General features: G+C 38.8%; 1 protein-coding gene across 1 annotated transcript in view; it reads left to right on the forward strand.

The window, feature by feature from the left end:
• Positions 1 to 20,752, forward strand: part of TIAM2 (TIAM Rac1 associated GEF 2) — a 94,092-nt gene that overhangs the window by 45,304 nt on the left and 28,036 nt on the right. Inside the window, exon 14 of the mRNA XM_067293594.1 lies at positions 15,773 to 15,876. Within this exon, the coding sequence (XP_067149695.1) occupies positions 15,773 to 15,876 (104 nt within the window). The remainder of the gene's footprint in view (positions 1 to 15,772; positions 15,877 to 20,752) is intronic.

A 20,752-nucleotide genomic window follows, 5' to 3' on the forward strand; every position in this document is an offset into this window, starting at 1 on the left:
ACATATGTCCATTCACTAGATTCATCATTCCTCAGGGATAAATTTGCAACCTGTGCAAATATTCCATTATAATAGGAAATTACTGGAGTATGTATTATACTCCGAGCATTAGTGGATAGAGGGACATAGTGTATTTGCTTTTCTGCTTAAAAGCAGCTAAGGCAGACATATTTTATTCTAAAAGGGAACAAATTGTTCTAAATTAAGCTTCGTGAGAAAGACCGTGATGTTTACAGAATTACTAAGTACTGATGCTTAGTTTCTGATCACCTGATCAGGTTCAAATGAAAACAGAAGAAAGCGCATTGCTTTGAATTAGTAGATAATCTTAGAGGGTTTAGCTGCTCTATGTCCTTTTACTTACTCAGAACTTGAATTAATATTTTAGATAAGAAGAAAAGGTATTTAATAATCCAAGCAGGGATTTGGAGCCAGGGACACTTAAATTCTAATCCAGTTGTTGACACTGTTCTGCCTCCTTTGATGGAGTTGAGTGAGTCAGTTTTAAGACCAAAGTTTTCAAAAATGATTTCTGATGTTTGTCTATTTTGAACCTGATCTTCCAAGGCAGTGCTTTTGAAAATCAGCTAGTTCCTGCAGTGGGGGAGATTTTCGAAAGTCAAGCACAATTTTTATCAAGAATACATACAGGGAATAAAAAAACTTAATGTTTCTTCTGTCATCTCCCTGCTTTTAAAAAATGAACTAGTGCTATTTATCTTTTGCAGAATACTGTGAAGATTAATAAGTTTAAAAATAATAAAGTTCTTGGGAAATGGAAGTTCTCAGCACTCAGAGGGTCACATAGTAATACCCTGTCTGGTGCTTAGTGGCAACATTCAGGCAAAAGCAAAACAGAATTTCCTATAAATCATTGACTTTATATAACGTGGGTGGTAATAGTTTGTCCACATTTGTTTACAGTTTTGTAACTGCTTAGCATAACTCTGAATGCCTTTTCCCACATATTCTCCTTTGTTAAGAATGTCCAATTACACCTTGTGCCAAATTTTGGCAGCTTTTACTGTACAGAAGGGAAGTGATTGACTTTCTCCAAAGCCACTAACCGCCACTCCTAAAAATCACTCCCAGGGAATTTTTTGGAAGAATGATTCATTTTCCCCAAGAGGTTGCCATACCCTTGTGGCTGTTTGTTGGACCTCCGTTGCTGCTGCGGTCATATGATTTGACCTCCCACATGGCAAGACTATGTGCTTGCTGCTTAGCCACTTGGCTAGTAATAAGCTTATCCTGGAAAAGAAATAAGATGAAACACTTTTAAAAATATACTCATAAATGTGGAAAACCAATTAACAGAGCAATTTGCTCTGAGTTCCAGTGCTAAGGAAATTAAACAAATATTTGTATAGAATTAGTAAAAATGAGTGAATTGAGGTGGAATTCTTACAACTGTGGAGGAAAAAGATGCCTCATTTTAAGATGGTATGGATGTTTGAAGAATAAACAGCAGAGAAGGGACAAGAATTACATACCATAATTTTAGGGCGGCTCCATGTGTGTTAATGATATATCTATAGAGTGCTGAGGCAGGAGGTAGAAGCAAGCATTAGTAGGTGTGAAAACCCATTGCAGAGAAATTTATAGTATGTGAGCTGCTGTCAGAGTTGGGCTTTTTTTCTTCCAGCAAGCACTTTGTTTGCCAAAAAAGCTGTTGCTCTGGTTAGCTGACACTGTTGAAATCAACCCTAACTTGTAAATAGTTTGCAGTGAATTTAAAAAAAAAAGGGGGGGGGGGCAGGGGATGGTGGTCTGGATATGTTTAAACAAGTTGCCATGAGGATAAGTTTTTATTTGGGAGGGCTGGGGAGCTAAATTGCAAAGGAATTATTAAAAAAAAAAAAAAAAAAAGGGAGGAAGAAGAGAAAAAGGCATATTATTTCTTCACTCTGCCTTGTGCTCCTTATCTTTGGTGTAGGGCATGGATCTTATGTGAAAGATCTATCTATCTTGCCTGTCGCTCTAGAGGTGTGGTCCCTAAGCAGTGAAGGCAATCTCATAGTCTGCCGCAAAGCGGAATGCTTGCTCCTCCTCTTCTGCTAGCCCTGCCGTCCGGCCACGCAGCGCTGGTCCCTCCCCTGCACTGGCCTTAGCGCTTGCTGGAGCCCTTGATGAAGCAATCAAATCCGCTAGTTCAAGAGAAAATTCTTTTCTTTTTTTTTGGGGGGGGGGATTGTTTTTTCCCCCCACTTTCCTGCAAACTCAGTGAGTTGAACTGGCTGGTGCAGAAGTTTGACAAGGGGCAGAGCCAGGTAAGCAGCAGAAGCCTGCAGCTGGGAGCAGGAAGGTTTGTGGGGGCAGAGGTGGCTGAAAGGCAAGTTACTTTCAGTGGCAGCAAGCTGTTTTTCAGCTGACCTTTCCTTAGAGCACCTCTTGCTAACTGCTTTGGACTATGGGTTTTGCCCTGTGCTTTTCCACCTCTCAGAAGCATACCCCTATGCCTGGGCAGCAGAGTAGTCTTGGAACATGCCTATTTGAGTTGCTCCTGATAGAGCTATTTCTCTTTGTGTAAAACATGCCTGGAGCCACAGTGTGAAAGTCAGGCTTCGTGCAATCTGACAAGTAGCTATGAGATGTGCTGGAGAGGAGCGATGATACTTCAGCACCTAGTCTACTTGAAATTGAAACATTTATGCAAAATGCAACTGCTTCAGGAAGATGATCTGTGGTTTGAACCCTCACATGAGAAGTGGCTCTTTTATTTATCAAGAAAAAAGCCACTTCTGATTTTAATCTTAGTAAACATGCTCAGAAGCAAAGTACCTCAGTTCGCCACAGGTTTAATTTTGCTATGCCTAAAGTTCTTTTAAAAAATGTAGTAATATTAACAATTGGTTTGTATTCAGTTCCGGGGTTCTTACTATTTGCAATAAGTTTTACATGAACATAAACAGCTAGCTGGTTTCTAAACCTCTAGAAGACTTAATTGCTACTCACAGCTTTTCCAGAAAACTTTGTTCTATCTGGCTTCTATCAGATCCCATTGAAAGTTGTACATGAATTTAGGGAGAAAAAGGGAGATTGGCTCTGCAGCCGACCAGCTTTATTCATGTCACTGTGTGTGCCTTTTTGTGTAACGCAAGAGCATACCCTGCCCTAACCCAAGCTGTGTCAGAAAGACCCATGTTTCTCCTCTTAAGAGAAAGCGGTAAAGCCGCAAGAACTTGAAGCTATTGTAATTTGTTGCCTCCGGTAGCTGTAAGCTGTGCCTGAAGCACTGGCTTTGACCATTCTGCTTGTTGCTGTTTGCCACCCCTTTTCCAGATTTTCTGTAAATCTGTGAAAAATTACCCATAAAACATTTCATAAACATGTTTTAATCTAATATTTAAAGCATTTCATAAACAAAACTAGAAAACATTTCTAAAATAACCTCTACTTGCAATCCTTCCCAAATCATGCTCTGTTTGTTTGTCTAGCTGTATTCCTATGTTAAATTCTCCTCGTCTTGCAGTAGAGTAAGGCCTTCACTGCCCTATGTATGCGAGCAATCAAAGTCAGGTTCTGTATGCAAGGAATCAAAGAGATTTATCGTCTCCCATAAAACTATTCTGAAGTCTGCAGAGGCGAGTATTGCTTCTTAGCATCCTTAGTCATAAGAATACCTGCATTCATTTTAGAGGTGGGCCCTGATCTGTGAGGAAGATGTATCGGTTTTAGCAATGTGCACACATTGCTGTCACTTGCCTGTTGGCTCTAATAATAGATAGTTGGTAGCTTTGCATGGAGTGAGGCAGCGCACTAGAAAAATAGTATAGCATTTTAGCATAGCAGTGTAGCGTTCTATGTGGCCTGACTGGTTATGTATCAGACGATCAACAGCTTTGTTAGGTTTCTTTTTTTCACTCGTTACCCTATTTACTTCAGCAGGAAGCTATTTCTTGTTTGGTAAATATGGTAGGATATGATGTGGCCTTTTGTCAAAGTGAACTCAAAGATGAGATATACACTTAAAGATAACTGTGTTACATTGGCTTCCACTCCAGTTATTTTTGTGCTGTTAGTGCAAACATCCTAGTTCTGTGCTCTCTTTTGTCACTGTGAAAAAAATTGTTTTGGCCTTTTAAAATACCTTGGACTATGGTTGTGTAGACGTTAATTCGAAGAAAGCATTTGCCTGTTCATAAACTGGATCCTTAGGAGCACTTGCTGCCTACTGCATGTTTTGTAATACAGAATGTTTCCCAAGAGTTGTGGTTTAATGAGTTCTTACTGGCACTCAACAAACTGTCCAGTTTGCTTCCTGCTAAATGAGTACGCTGCAGATTAGAAGACTGTTTATACTGTAAAATGGAAATGCTCTTCATTGTGCATTGCTACTGAAGGAGCATTCTGTTCTGTTTTGCTAAATGTTGCTATGATTTAGTCCCTGTGAAGTCAGTGGGCCAGTTTGTTTTTTCCTGGTGTAAACTCCATTAAACCCTGTGGAGTTACACTTTCTGGCTCTGTGACAATGCATAGGTGTAAATCATGACATTCTCCATCCTACTAAATCCCGTAGAGTGACAGTACAGGCAGCAAGATTTATTAATAATGATAAAGTTAGAAACATCCACATGCACACGGGATCTTTGGCAAAATTTCAAGCACACTGAACAGCAGATGGTGTTCTGTGTTTCATAAGGGTAATGTAGATTGAGTAATTATAAAAACTGTCTAAGCTATCCACAAATTCTTGCTGTAAAGTAACAACTTCTTTTCCCCTTGTTCCTTTCTGTTTTCATTACTTTTGCGCTTATAAATCTGAGATGGAGGAGAAAATGCACTACTAAGGTGGTACAGTTGATACCTGGAGCAGGGCCAGCTCCATTTGTTACCCAGCTTTCCTAGTTGCAGATGACCTCTGTGAAGGGACTAAGCCTGTCCCCTGTAAGCAGTTCCACAGTAGCAGCAGAAACTGGGAGAGGGACTGTGGACAACACCCCTGCGTATCCTCCAACACCAGCCTGGAAGGACCTGAGAGCAGTGGTCGGCTGCAGCCCTTGCTGACATCCCTCGAGGGTGCTAACCCCGCAATGCAGGCTCTGCCATTTTTTTTCTCCTTCTCCATACCCTGGTCACCCATCTCCAATACCAGGGCCTCTGTCCAGTCTGTCTGCCTTCCTTTCCCCCATAGCAAAGGGAGGAACAGAGGAATTCTTCCTTTTCTCCGTTTTGCTGTCTCTGATCTGCTTTATCATCTAAATCGAAAGGAATGGATGTACAGCTGTAGCTGAGGCTCACCCATCCATTCCTGAGACTTCATGAGGCTCTCTTTCCCCTCTTCCCAACCCCCCCCCCCATCTTGTATAGCTAGTGTAACTGTAAAAATATTGCAAGTGACTTGAAGTATTCTCTTGAAGGGAATAGTTCTGAATAGAAGTGTGATGCATTAGGTACAGCTAACACTGTTCTTCAGTGAGACAGTATCTAAGAAGGCATTTGCTATGTGCTTCAGAAATGACTATATTCAGATAACAATTTGAGAAGTCAGCATGCAGTGTTAAGCTTAAAACTGAAAATCCTGAACAATTGTCTGACTGGCAGATACTTGGATGGAAAAAGTTTAACAAGTTAAATAACCCTATAAAAAAATGTCACTGAGGTACAGGGGGTAATCAAGCATTGCTACAGAAGTGTAGGCAGCTATTTCTTATTATGTTGCTAATTTGTATCTCCTATTGATTACTGAATTAGCAAATGAGTCAAATAACTGTTTCATGATGAACAGCTAACCAACAAAAGAACTCCTAAGAGATCTAAAGGATTCTGTTCTAACTTCAAAATGGATGTTTCTGCAAATATTTGAAAAAATTAATGAAAAGTGAGCATAAAGCAGCCTACAGAAAGTCACACTTGCAGAAGCAGGTGGTTGATTGGAGCTAAGCCACTGTTCAGCATGTGGTCCAACATGTCTTAAACAAGCTGTATGATCCAAGAATATTTGCATGAACATATTGGCATTTTCTAAACAAGAAAATGTGAAATGGTTAAAGAAGAAGCATTGCTTTCCTCACTGGAGGATGAGAACAAGGAAACTTGTCCTGGCCAAGCATTTCGGACACTTGCAGATCTCTCAGATCCATAAAAAGAAGCAGCCTGGTTGTGTTGTCCATCAGTATGTGTATAGAGCACCTTCTGGTGTTTGTTTGTTTGCTCCGTGAAGTCAAAACATCTGGATGAGAGAGGCTCTGAATGGAACCTTATTGTCTGGCCAGTAACTGCATTTCTTGTTTGGTAACAATTAGTCTTGTCAGTGACAGGCATCTATTAATTCTGTTTTTAAGAACCCTACCTAGGAAGACTGATGTTATGACAGCTGTATTCTAATTTTCTTTCCAGATTTAACATCTTGAATGAACCTCTGAATGAAGTTTTTAGCTACTCCAAAGAATCAATTGTTACAGCTGCGAAGCTAAGCAGAGAATACACCTTCCAGTCAGTACCAGCTTAAGCTACAAAATGACTTGGACAACCAAGTGATAAAATCCAAAATGTCTCACAAAGATAAAAATCATCTGAATGGTTTTTATCTGGTGTGTTTCTCTAACATGGTTAGTTTTAGTTTTCTAGAAACTGGAGCTTCTCCATAGTTTACTAATAATAGACTGAAGTCAGGTTAATTTAGCAATGAGAATTCGAGCTAATCAGTTTCTGAGGTTAGGTCAAAAGCTTTCAAAAAAAAAAAAACCTTGAAAATTTAGTAGACAGAAAGAGGAAGAAGTCTTGAATTGGTTATAAATTTAGTATTTTACTACTTTTGAACTCTTGGTTAAAGCAGCATAAGAGCTATAAACCACTGCAAAATACCAGTGAAATAGGAAGAGCTTCATAGTTATTGCCTGCAGATTGTTTTGAATTTAGTTCTGCATGGGAATTTGATTGCTTAAGTGGTAATACTTGCCTGTGAGTACCAACTGAGGGAAAAAAATGAACTGACACTGTGCAATAGTTAAAAGCTTACCTAAATTCTACTTAAAATCACTAAACTGAGCTGACATGAGCATCCCCATAATTCTGTAAAATTTAACTGGAGGTTAGTAAGACTCTATACTTAGGATCCACGTTATCTACGTCGTTTGCCCAGATTCAAACTTCAGTGAAAGTTGCAACAAATTGCTTTGGCTTTCAGCTTGAAGTAGTGGAGGATATGACATATTTCAAGGGATATTTCACATACCTGGCTGCAAATAGGTTGCTTGCCTACCTGCCTTGCCTCGGATCTGCTTCCTTAGTGCAGAAACTCCATGGAGAAAGCTTTTGGTCTAGAATTCAAATGTAGCTGTAAACTCTCACCACAAATAAGCACTATCTGTAGCAAGTTGTTTTTCATATACTGAGTCTTGTACTGATGGGATATGAGAGTGAGGAAAAAATTTTTTTTGCTGCTGTGATGTGCAAGGGATATAAATTAAAAATTTGAGGTAAAGTAGGGCTTTTCAGTGCTGTCTTTCTAGGTGGAAATTAGCTCTCCACATGTCACTTGAGCTGGACCATTGTTGTGTTACAGGCTCTGAATTTTTTTCCAGATGACTTATCACCAACATTATAATCATCCTTCTATAGCCAAAGAAGGCTTAGAGGGCAAATAATTTGCTTCCACATGAGATCTGTCTTAAAGAACAGCCTGCATCCAGACTCTGGGTCTTTCCAGACTTCCTTCCTTCGCAATGGAAACTCTGGGTCAACTAGTTGCACCTCCAATCTCCTCCTGGGCTCTTGCATCACTGCTCTACTAAACCTTTCTACCTAACTTTACCCACCCACCTTGTTACCTAGACCTTCCTCACTTTTACTAGCAATTTCTCCAGCACAGATGACAATTGTGGAACAGTTACTACAGCCAGATTGTTTACTGAATTTTTCACAGGAGTTTGCTGCCTTCTCCCAGAGCGCTCTTGTTTTTCTCCTTCCTGGCTGAAGTTGCTCTGTGAAGCCTAAACAGAAATCAGAAGGGCTGCACAGACTGCCTGGGCTCTGTCCTGGGGGACATCAGCTGAGTGCCCCTTCCACGGAGCTGATCCTGGGAGTGACCCGAAGCAAAGAATGGAAAGTCTCATCCTGATGTAAGCAAGAGTAATGAGTTCTTCAAAACTAAATTAGTGAACCCAGGATGTTTTGTATCCCTCTTGTGAAAATTGGCATCTTCCTTAAAGATTATAAGAATGTCTCTTGAAAGCCATTCTATAGATTCTTTCCGATCAACAGCTACTTTTTAAAAGACATTTCTTGAAGTCTTTCAGAAAGGAAGAGAACACAGAAGGGAGTGCTTATATGCCTGTTTTCTTCAACTTCATTTCAAAAGATTAGATGCTGTTGAAAACTTTAAATATACTTAGTTTTATCAAAGCAAGAGAAGTAAACATATGCATGCAATCTGCCAGGCTGAACTACTTAACTGAAGTTAAATAAGAGTACTAGTCTCCAAGGGAGACATTGTTAGAGTTCACCATGCTGATATTTCTTGTCTCCAGGCAATGTTGGAATGCTTTATCTACCACTCCCTGGTTTTCAGTAAGTCTAAAGGAATTAAGACCACCAAGGCTCTGTACCTTTCTGAGATTTGGCTCAGGCCTTAGTATTACTTGCTCCAGGGATTTTAGAAACATTTGTTATGATCTCTTGGAAACTTACTTTTCTCTTGATAGTAATACCAGCTGGAAGAAATGGGTACTGCAAGCTTGTCATAATTTACTGATCAGTGTGGAGAATTCACACAACAATGAAAAACACAGCTTTCCATACACCTGGCTTAACCTCATTACCCAAACATAATTTCTCATTTCCATCTTATGGAAACTCTCTGTAATGGAAAATCTACAGAGAAAAAATATCCTACATGCTAAAGATTGGCTATGTTATGTGTTATCGGCAGTATCTAGAGCACTAGGGAGTTAATGAAAATATTGAATGCATTCCTTCTTTGAGGATGGACTCGACCTCCTAATTCCTCATAATTATGGATCATAATATAAAATTCATATTAGCGTCACAGAAATAAGTTTCCATCCAGTTTACTGCTGTTTTGCAACATCTATCTGAAATCACCAGACAATACCACTGTTTAAAAATACCGTCAAGTACTCTGATCAGAGATCTGGATATCTGTCTTTTACAAACTAGCCCATACCATCATAATTGGTCTAAGCCAGTCCTCTAATTACCAGCATAGACCTGGCCGGTTTTGTAACTAATTGGCCTGTGCCAGCTTTGACCTTTGTTTAGGCAGCTTTAGCTCAGAACTGTGTATTTTACCCGCTTCTCCATACTTTTCTTCCTTTTGTGTTTCCAACTGATAAGCCACAGCTTATAGAATGAATTGTTTGTATAGACCCTGAAACACTGTTCTGTTGAATTTCATCTTGGGACTGTGGCTCCATCTTCAAGGTCATCCTATATCTGTTTTATGATAGTCCAGTCATGCTCTTAATTAATGGTATGTATTAATTTTGAATGATCAGCATATTTAATCAGTACCCTTTCTATTGTATTGTCTTTGCTGAGACAAATAATGAAAATATTAAATAGCTTCTCCCAGGCCTGGCAGTTTTTTTCAGGCCAATCTACTGTTATCTTCCCTGCTAGCCAGTTCCCCCTTGTTTTAATTTCTGTCTTTTTCATTTCAGCTAATAATTTCCCTTGGGCTATTATAGGATTTTTTTTTTCTTCTTCTTCAGTAAGGTTCAGGAAAATTAGATCTATCCTGTGGTCTTTGTCTTTAAAGAATATATATATATATATATATATATATCATCAAAGTCAGGTTAGTTTGACACAGTCTCTTCAGGATACCCATACTACATGTATATCATTTTCCATTTATCTCCATGTCTTTATGTTTTCCTTGAACATTTGATTGAAAGCCTTGTGTTACTATCTAGGTCATACTGATAGAGCTGTAGTTTCTTAGATCAGATTCCTGCCACATCCTCATTCCTTCTTTAAGCATAGGTATTTGTTATTCAACTGAATGCATAACATCATCCTCCCTTGCCCATCATCCGTGGATCATTTATCATCCTTGCTCCTGAATTTCAATTTCATATGCCAGTTTTTAGGTGTTAAGGGATGAAGGAAGTCTAGTCCTCTGCTGTGCATGAGTAGATCTCAGTTTGCACTCACTGCAAACTGGGTTGTTTTTTAATCATTAATTGCTATCCTGCCTCTCTTCTGTTGAAGCTCTTCTGCTTTGTATGTATGTTCGGATACTAGTGGAAAGATTTGAGCTGGGTTACTCACGTCCTATGGGACTAGTTTTACTGTGAGCTTTGGAGTCTGAACTTCTTTGTTCTAATAAATGTTTGGTTATACAGTAAGTGGAATAGGTGAAACTGGGGATACCAGGAAGGAGTCGCATCTCGGCAGCTATCAGCTATTACTCAAGCCACTTACCTTAGACAGCAGAGACTCAGGTTTAGTTTCCTCGACTGAATCTGACAGAGCAGGAGACTTCATCTCTCTTTCCTACGTCAGGGATGAATATCCTGACATCAAGCTATTTCTTTTTGCTCTGTTGTGTCTCTTTCTCAGAATATTTGAAAAAAACCTCCAATAACATACTGTAAAAGGACATGGTTTAATTCTGATACAAAACAAGCAGTTCTTGAAATCTCAGAAACGTCACAGATTGGAAAACTTATTTTCCACCTTGGTGTAATCACTATATTTTTACCAAAGTCAAGACTGCCTGTACCTGTCAAAGTGCTTGTTTATTTGCTGAAGATATTTATCAAGTGATGCATAGAACTGCTGCTGCTGCTGCCCAAAGCTGAAAATGATGCCTCTGCAGCACTTTTAGTTTGTCTTGAAGTGAGAGACTGGGTGCATCTAATTTTGCTGTGTCGTCTGCTCATATAGAGCTGGAAGGAATTTTTTATCCAATTTATTGTTCAGTAGAGTGGCAGGTGGAAACGCACCTTCTTTTTGTACTTTGAAAAAGAGGGTGGTTACACCACCTACATGGTACTTGACATCTGATAACACTTAATATGCTTGTGATGAGTATTTGACATTTTTGAAATTGGTGAGAAAAATGTAAAACAGAAGTCCTAAAGAATTATAAAAGAAACAAGATTCTTAGCTGCTACTTGCTCCTCATGATAATTTTTTCTCTTTGTTTGCAGTGAGTGGCCAAAGTGGTAAAAGCAGCACAGACTAGAAAGTAATTAAGGCTTCTTCTTTAATTAAACAGAAAAAGAAGATAAGTGACAGTTGCATTTGTTGATGGCTTCTTTATGGTAACTGAATTGCCGAATGGTTGATATTGATGTATTCCAGTTGATTTCCTTTGTTTTCTTGGCCAGGATTGTAGCACAGATTACTATTGTCTCACACATCTGTTAGAGGATGTGTTTCCATTGTACCTCCTCGCTCGCAAACATTTGAATAACTTCCCTATTGACCAGTTGTACGTGTATTGCATCACTGCCGAGATGTGAGATGTTCCTGTAGGCGTTCAGAGCTCTTGGACGTGCTGTGTGTATTTGTCTTTCTCACCGACTGTCCCATCTGTGCACTATATGCCCACTTTTTAACTGAATAATTAGTAGTGAGGAGCATGACTTAGGAAGTACACTTTCTTTCGGTTTTAGTGGTTACATTATCATTTCTCTTGAATGATTGTGAGTCATGTATCTGCTTGCCAGCAAGACACAACAGAGCAGAAGTAATGTCGTTAGGGAGGAATCTCATCAGAACATTTGCATTTATTGGTCCAGATCCTGAAGCATGCCCCACACCTTTTTCCCCTGGTGAATGTGTTGCTACTTGAAGGTGCTGAGTAGGTTCTTAGTTTTTGTTCGTTAATGGAAACAAAGCAAAGTTTGGTACACATTTGCTGTGATGTAGTTAACCTTTTCACACCGTGGCTTTTTGCCCCTGTGCTTCCCTGAGAGTTTTAGCATATATGGGAGGTTGCTACTGTCCTAGCTAGGAACAAGCTGCAATTGTATTTTAGTTTAAGGAAACTGCTGTTTGCTTTAAAAAAAGAAACTATCTGCTTCTGAAGTTCCTGTCCTTCCCAGATGGAAGTCATATACATTTAAACTGACTCTGTGTGTGTATAAACAATAGAGAGGCATGCATTCAAAGATGTGCGCTGTAGTAGAGAAAAATTACATTACAAGATTTAAACAAAGTTTTGTTTAACCCAACATTTTCAGCCCCTTTTTTCTTCTAGATAGAATTGTCGTGTTGAAAAGATAAATGTAATGTGGAGCTGTATAGACAGACCTAGTCATGGTATACTCATCATTACTATGCCAGATATTACTATGCTCAGACAATGTATTTCCAAACAAAGTAGCCGATGTTCTCTTCAACTGGTCAGTAATGTAATTGTAGTGAGGTAAGTAACATTAGAGGTGATTGGAGAAAAAAATTGTCAAGAATTGCTGATTTAACATAGCATTTCAATGATTTTTAGGAATATATATCCACTTCCATACTTTTTCTGCAGTCATTTCCAACAAAGATCCAAAATGTTATATACTGAAATGATTTCTATACTCTCATGGCTGCGACATTTCTCTTAATCCTGTAGGCACTCTTTACAGTTTTAGTTCTTGTTTTGCTTGAAAGGATAGTGGTTGCCCAGGCTTATAAGATAACAGTTTCACACTGCTACTTCAGATCATATTTGTTAGTACAAATCCACTTGTAGAGCTAAAACCAAATCTGAATGTTTAAAGAAAACAGTTTGTATGGTTTGTTTTGTTATTCCTCTTCCACTTAGTACTACAAGTAGTGAGAATTTCAGTACTAACCTTGCTGTTTTGTTCATGTCCTTAGTCCTTGCATTTGAAATTGCCCGTTCTGTAAGGTAATATTCATTTTCTTTGCATGGGTTAGAGGATGAGCAATGGAGATGTGTGTTTTTTAGCTATGCAGCTGATGTTGATGACTCTCTGTTCTTTGGGAATAGTTTTGATGGCGTAAAGGAGCAAATCTAAAGGAAATCTGCTTTCATAGTAAAAGGAGGAAAGGGAGACAGGATGTGGATGCTAAGCTGATCAACAAGCCATACTTCCTTCCTTCCTTCCTTCCCAGTGTTAGTTTGGCATACAACATGCAGTAGGATGTCATTTTTCACCCTGAATCCCTTCCGTATCACTTTTTGAGTTACTACTATTTAAAATGACATTTACTGTTGGTTGTCCTAACTACAATCAGAAACAGATTGTGCCAATAGCAAACACTATAAAAATGCAGAAAACAATATAGACCTAGCTCTGACAGTCCTATAGACTGCAAATTAAAAACAAAGACTCATCAGGGAGGAAAAGAGAGATCATCTGGATAAAGCGATATAATACTTTGTTTACCTACTTTGGATGTCATTTTCCTGATTTGTTCTATTTGTGTTATCTGCTGATTGTTTTCCCTTATTTATGTCTCTCACATTTATACCTTTTTGTTATTGCTTACCTAAGTTAGTTTTGCTTCCTGTTTTTTAAAGGACTAATAAGTTTAATGGCCACTTTATAAAATCAGGGAAAAGATGTAGTTTTGTTCTCATTAGACAGTTACCTGAGATCAAACTGTAGATCTTTTATGCCACTGTGAAATCTATCTTAGGTGCAGATTGGTTGGAGGCGGGAGGAACAAGAAGTGTATTAAAATGCAGGAGGCAAGTAAAAAGAGTACAAAAGGAGAAACACATCCTTGGCATTGCCTCACCCCTGAGAAAATAACTTATTTAAAAGTCAATGCATGTTTTTAGGGGTTGGCTTACCTTTTGTGAACTGAAGGGTTGACAGTGGTGGAAGTCAACAGACATTCATGTTGACCCATGCACAGAAGGGGGGATCAAAATGAATTTAAAAGTCAGGAGGCCAGCAGAAAATTATTCAGGCATGCATGGTGGAGAAAGAAGGGTAAAAGCATAAATAAAATCAATGGAAAGGGTACACTCCTTGTTAAGTCCTTAATGATGCCATGGCTGTTTGGGAGAGTTGTGTAAAATATGATATTTCTGCAAAGGTGGTAACTCTTGGAGTATTGAATGTTACATAAACACTGAGGTATCAGGAGCCACACCTCACCCTAGGAGGAAAAGGCACAAATGGATGGGTAAAGGATGGAGTAAACAAGCCTGTGGCATCTGGATGGAAAAGTGTCAACCTTGATGCTAAACTTGACCCTAATAACACATGGAAAAATAGATTATCGAGATGACATCATGCTGAGTTACTTCCTCCCATCATCCACGTGGAGAGAGCAACACTTACTTCTTCCTCTCTGTCTTTCCTGTGAAGTGCTAATCTCTGCCATGTTTTGCCTTCCCAGGAAGGCTCTTCACTGGCTATGAAGTGCCCTTTTCCACCCTAAGATACCCATTTCCTTCTCCACTGTGGTCCATGTTTGTGAATTCATGCTGACAGGAGCTGCTTCTGTCCTGCAGGGACAGGAGACCAGCACCCCCCGCTCCGTCCTCGGCCAGATTTGCAGAGTGAAACGCTGAGGTTGGGCAGCTGACTGCAGAGCGATCTCTGAGCTAGCTAGGAAAGGGAAATTCAGTCAGTAGCTCTCCATCAAATCAACAGGACAGAGAGGAAACAACAACTGCCTCAGATTAAAAATCAAAGCAAAACAAAAAGCCCTGCTTCAGGGTTTAAACACCCAGGTGGTGAGATACTGTTGCCCTTCACAATTTTATTATTGCTAGCTCCTGTGATTCGACTGCAAGGCAAGCGATATTTGTTTCAATAACAGCCTCTGTTTCTGGAGTCAGTGATTGAATGAAAATCTCAGTTTTCACTCAAAAATAAGTCCAGCATTTGTAGCTGTTCAGAGGAAGTTTGAAAATGTGATGTGGATTATACCGTAGAGGCTTAGAAACTAGAAAACAAAGCAGCAAATTAAAAAGCCCTTAATTTATTACTATTTTTCAATCTGAGGTTGTTAACAATCTTCATTAGGTTTCTGGTGGCTGCCTTAGATTTTCAACTACTTGGAGTGATAACACTGCAGATCAAAAATCAGAGGAATATTCTTTTAAGACTTTAAGTAGAAGTTCCATATAAACATCTCTATAGATTTTTAAGTAGTCAGTTGAGGAGATGGGAAAAGAAAAATGATTACTCTTTATATAAATGCCCAGCATTGTTGGATATATCTTGACTTCACATGTGAATATTATTGATTGCTATAACCTGTCAATAGGTAGAGTGGGGCAGTACCTATTGTGGTTTTTGGATTGTCCCAGACAGTGTGTACGTGTGCTCCAAACTTAGCAAAATTGGTAAACTGGTAATGACAAGAAGAGGTTTTGTCAGCATTATGGACTGTGATGTTTGTTCCAAGGCAAAATTCTCTTTTTCTTTTTAAATCTCTTTAAGGGATTCAGGACTAAGTCATGTCACAGAATTAGCGTGCTCATCCAAGGAGAAAAACTGAGCGCATTTAATTATTCTCATTGGTTGTCTCAGCAATTGGCACAGAGTGTGCTGATTGTAGATAATGCTACCTTAGAAAGCACGCCATTAGTAAGAACGTTAGGTTTATTTTTGTAAATCAAATATGCACATTACTTCATGTTGGTGTTGGATGGTGTTAGATGTCCAGCTGCTGTTTTGACAGCAGGGTTTCCAAGCATAGTGTGAATTGTTTCTCTTTGCTCTGACCTCTTGTTATGTTATATTCAGGGGGAGGGGAGGATTTTGTATTCCTTCCCTCCCCCTATAGCAATTCTATTGTACCTTGAAAAATAAAAGCAAATACTTTTCCTGTTCCTGTCCTGTAACCCTCTAAATTATTTGTTTTCTTTCAAATGCAGATTTCAGTAATGTGCCTGATGTCACAGCCAGTTTGAAAAGCAGCAGTACTGATGGCACTCTGGACCGAGTGCCACACAGGGAAAAGACTGATTCACCTTTCAGGGTAAGAACATATTTGATGTAACAATCATTATAATTAAAAAGACAGTGTTGTCTTAGTGTTAACATTCTGCATTTTGTGGGAAAGAGTTTAATATAGGGCACAAATTTGGTAAAAAATTTAAATGCATATTTATAGCTGTGCTTAGTGTTTTATTAATCTGAGGTCAGTCTGGCAGGTCAGCATCTAAGGACCAGCTGCTGCATCTCCAACAGCACTGTGATAGGGGCAGATAACAAATAGCTGGAGACTGTCAAATTCATCTGTATGTGTTGCTTGAACCTAGTTCTTGACAGAACAGGAAAACTGCTGCTGCTTTTTAACTGTTTCAGTTTAGTCAGTTTTCTTTTTGCTGATACTTTTTGGGCATCTTGTTAAGATTTTAAGCTTGTAATTAATGATATTAAGATTGCAGTGACATAGCAATACTTATTTAACGTCAATAAATTTTGACTGGACTACAGACTTTGAGCAGTTCAGGGTTTGAGTGCCCAGTGATTGTTACAGTCTAATTTGGATAACCTTTATGCATCTGCAGTTACCATTTAGCTTCAGCAGGAGTAATGGATACTCAGAACTTCCTTAGATCAGGACTTTGGAGACAGAGGCAGGCACCCCCAAACTTAGTGTCCACTTTTGAAAGCATTGCTCTTGAAATGGCAATTTTTGTCCTTATTGTTCAGAGAGTAAGTTCATCAAATTGTAACCTGTATCCAACTCAAGTGCATATTGTCTTGTCCCGCCCAAATACTGGCGTGGATAATATTTTCATGTCCATGGCTGTGGTTTTCCTGGGCATTACCATTTTGACAAAGGATATGTTTTTGTTACTTCTGTTGATGAGCTGGTTGTGTCTCAAAGCAGATGTGTTATAACACTTGCGTTGCACTATCGGGCACAGAAATTAGGTTACAGTTTTTATAGTTCTGGAGTGTATTACCATTTGCACTAGGTTGTACAAGATAATCATGTAAAAGGTAGAGATAAGGCAAAATGTAAAAACTGTGAAGAAGACATATTGTGCCATACCTACCCAGAGGAGCTGATCCTCCTCTACTTCTGGAATTTTTATGTAATGTCCTTCAGTCCAATATAGGTGCCCGTATGTGGTTTTCCCAGTGACTGTGGACCTTTAGCCCGTCAGGGGGTTCCCACAGGGATGATCTGTACCTACAGAGCCTTTGCAGACAGTAAAGTATAAGCTGGATTTGTCCCCTCCAAACACCTTGTTCCTTTGGGAGGGGTAATGTAGATTTCTGTACTATCCTGTTTTAGGAGAGTATGTTATATTCTGGGGTCAAAGCATCCCTCTTCATGAGCACCCAGCACAGATCAGCCCTGGGCTTGCCGCAGGAGGACCTTGCCGCTGGCCGCCTGAGGCAGTCTGGTGCTCAGCGAGGATCCGGCGGGCCCTTCCTCGGCCTCAGGGTGCCCGCTCACCTGGCTGCGCGCCGCCTCCAGCACGTGGCAAGGATGTACATGACTGAGCTCCCACCTGGCTGGAGGGGGAGAGATTTTTGTACTTTAGCTTTGCTTTAGTAGAAAAACCAAGGATTTGTTTGCCAAAGTCATTCCTGGTTGTCTGTGTCAAATACACCAGATGACAGAAAATTAGGGAGAGCTCAGCGATATTTAAATACACAGAGAATGATTAATTTACAGTAGTTATTGCTCTGAATGCACTACTCAGATACTCCAAATTATGTGCTGCAATTGCAGTCCCAAAAGAGAGAGAGGAAAACAGACAGGTCTGTTCCCTGGCCTCTCTCCAGTCTCAAATCTGTCCTGTGTATCAGTATTACTAGATTGTGCACAATTTGTTGAAGTAACTGCCCGTACCATATTGCAGTACAGATCTTGGGTTGGCATGCAGGTCTGCTTGTGTCATTTTGTTAAAAAATAGCTGAAGCTGTCCTAGTTTTCTAGGTGCAAGGGGGAAAGTGGTTTGGCAGTCAAAGGCAGTCAGACTTGAACTGCAGCTGTAAATGAGTCTGTGGCAGCTCTACAATTTCTGCAAATGGTTTGTAATTGATTGCCATCTTTCTGTTGGAGGGTGCCTATTACTGTCAGAGCTCTTTGTCTGACCCTTTTGATTTCTCCAATAAATGTAGGATTCAAAAAAAAAAAGCAGTAAATTTAGAAAGTAGTGTATACTCTGTGCTCTGGCGATTGGTTATAAAAAGAATTTAAATTATTTCTGATTTTTATAGCTGTGATTTGGGACTGCTCACCAGATGAACAATAGCTATTGCTAATAAAAGCTAGTTTGAGGAAATTGTGCAGCCTCAAAGAGCATAGCATCTGGGTTTGTTTTTTTGTTTTTTGGTTTTTCTTCCTTTGCCTTCTGTTTCCTGCATGTGCTAACTTGATCCATGTCTATGGCAGAAGAGTAGTGCAGACACCTCAGTATTATGCAATGTCACAGAAGTATGGGGGAGAGAAGAGCTGTAACTACAGCGTTGGTGGCGTTAAGAGGTTCTGAACGCAGCTTGGAACAACAGGCAGTTTGGGATTTTTTCAGGGAGAGAGAGCTAGAGATGCTCATTTCCCAGTTGACCACAGCTGTAGATGTAATCACTTGGCTCTGAGGGAACAGACTCCTTTGAAGTTTGGTTGATTTTTTTTCCTTATAACATGTAAGTAAACAAAAAACAATCTTAAAGCTTTTGATGTAATGGTTGTATGTTTGATTCCTAGATTTTATGTTTCTCTTTTGGAGTATTTTTTTGTTTTTCACTCTTATACTCTTCATCTTATACCAAGTTAGGGTTAAACATCAATTTAAATGAAAGTACAGTGAGGCATTTCAAAAGTGCCTGGTAATTTGAAAGGAATAAAACTTTTGTTTCATGTGTACTACATTCAAACATGCAGGCAGTCATTCATTTGTTCGTTTTTTTTTTTTTTGTCGTCCAAGAAATGAATGAATTTAGGATAGTTTTGTTTGTCTTTCATCTTAGAGCTGACTAATGAATTAGAAGTGTGATAGAGGATTATTTCATTCCAGAAATGGGAACTGTTCCTGAAGTTATAAAATATTGTTAAGAACACATGAGTATCAAGAACCATCCATTCCAGATGCTCATCAGTTTTGTCAGGTCTATAGTTTCTGGGATGCCCCATTTATACCCTTAAAGAAAACCTCCTTTAACTTTATTTCCAATTTTTTTAACCAGGATAGATGTTATACTTCTAACACATTCTGCTGCAGTACATTTTCAAACTGCGTTTAAAAAACAGTTTATGTGGCAGTAACATGTAGCCCTTGCAATTGTTATTTCTGCAGTATGTAGGTGTACTGTTGACAGAAGAATAGAGGACCTCAGAAAATCTGGGGTTGCTGTATGACTGTCAATGCGATTAGGTTTAGCTGAGTTTTAATCATTTTGAGAACTAATTGTCTGTGCTCCTGGTGCATAGTTAAATCCTGATATGTTGACAGTTACTAAGAATCAAGCATCACAGTAGCACAAAGCTGAATACAAAAGGTAACTTTTCATTTAGCTACTCATGATTTCTAATTGCAAGCTGTATTGGTCAGTAATGTTTTCCCTAGCCCATGGTTTCTTTTAACAAGAAATGCAGTATTCTGTTACTAACTTGCTTGTCTTTATATTTTCAGTATTTTTTTAATATCCCTTTATGAAAGATTAATACAACTGAAAGATGACATTTTACCATATAAGTCACTCCTGTTCTAAGGGTTTCTCGTAATACTGCTGTGATCTGACTTTCAGCTGCTCTAAATCTTTTGAGTATCATCAGAGATCAGTATTTCCCAAATCAAATTAAATTTAAACAGAAGGAAAGAAGAGCCTTCGTATAAATGCATCTGTGAGAAGGGGAAGATATATTTTCATTTTGAATATTTTACAGATTATAACAAAAAATTTAGAGTAAACTGCTAATGTTTGAAATAACATTACTATATTCTCAGGCATATCTTAGAATTCTTTATAAAAAGATGGATACCTTCACACATTTAAGAAACCCGATAAAAATAGCTGTTTTGATGCTTTGTAATCATGGTAAAAATAGTCAATGAATGCAGAATGGTTTTATGTTGGAATCTTCAAAAATTAACATTGTAGATGCAAAAATAGAAGCTCATGTCATGAGAAACTTTGGTGACAAGATTTTTGCTTTCTGCATAATGCCCAGCAGGTTTAATTTTGTAAAGTTTTGAAGTGCTGTATACCATTCAAAAAACGAAGTAAAAATGATACTGGGAATAAATTAGGTATGACAGACTCTTATAGAAATTGCCTTTGCTTTTCTTTGCTTTGCTAATGCTTCTTGAAATAGTTGATCTGCTCTCAGAACAGGTTATGGGTCATACTCCAGTATGTCTGTATCAGTAGAAGTCTATCTCCATTGCCTCTAACAAAAAATAAATAAAAAATGCTACACACTGCAGAGGGTGAAAAATAACTTTTTTTTTCTTGGGAGTAGTGTTCTTAATGCAATGAACAGAATTGCTAGTTAAAAATCATTGAATACCTTTTACCATCATGGGCTGCTTCAAATTAGCTCAGTTCATCCCTTTTCTACTCCTGTTTAACAGCAATTTTCACTTTCCCTCCATTGGGTGAGAAAACGAATAACCTGCCACAAGTATTGTCAGCAGAACACACGGAACCTTTTGCAAACAGAAATCTGCGTATCCTAATAGGGTGGAGTATTTTCATCAAAAGCTACCAGCTTTTTACAGAGAGGAAGTATGGGTCAGTGTAGTGATCCAGCTAGAAATGTCCTTATTTATTCTATAGAGACAGAGAAAGTGAAAATAGAAAAAAAAAAAAAAACATTGCACATACTTGTGCATTTCAGAAGTCTGTTTTTGGAAACCCTAGTGTCCTGTGTAGTGTCAAATCATCCT

The sequence above is a fragment of the Apteryx mantelli genome, chromosome 3, assembly GCF_036417845.1.
Source record: "Apteryx mantelli isolate bAptMan1 chromosome 3, bAptMan1.hap1, whole genome shotgun sequence".
Classification (NCBI taxonomy): domain Eukaryota; kingdom Metazoa; phylum Chordata; class Aves; order Apterygiformes; family Apterygidae; genus Apteryx; species Apteryx mantelli.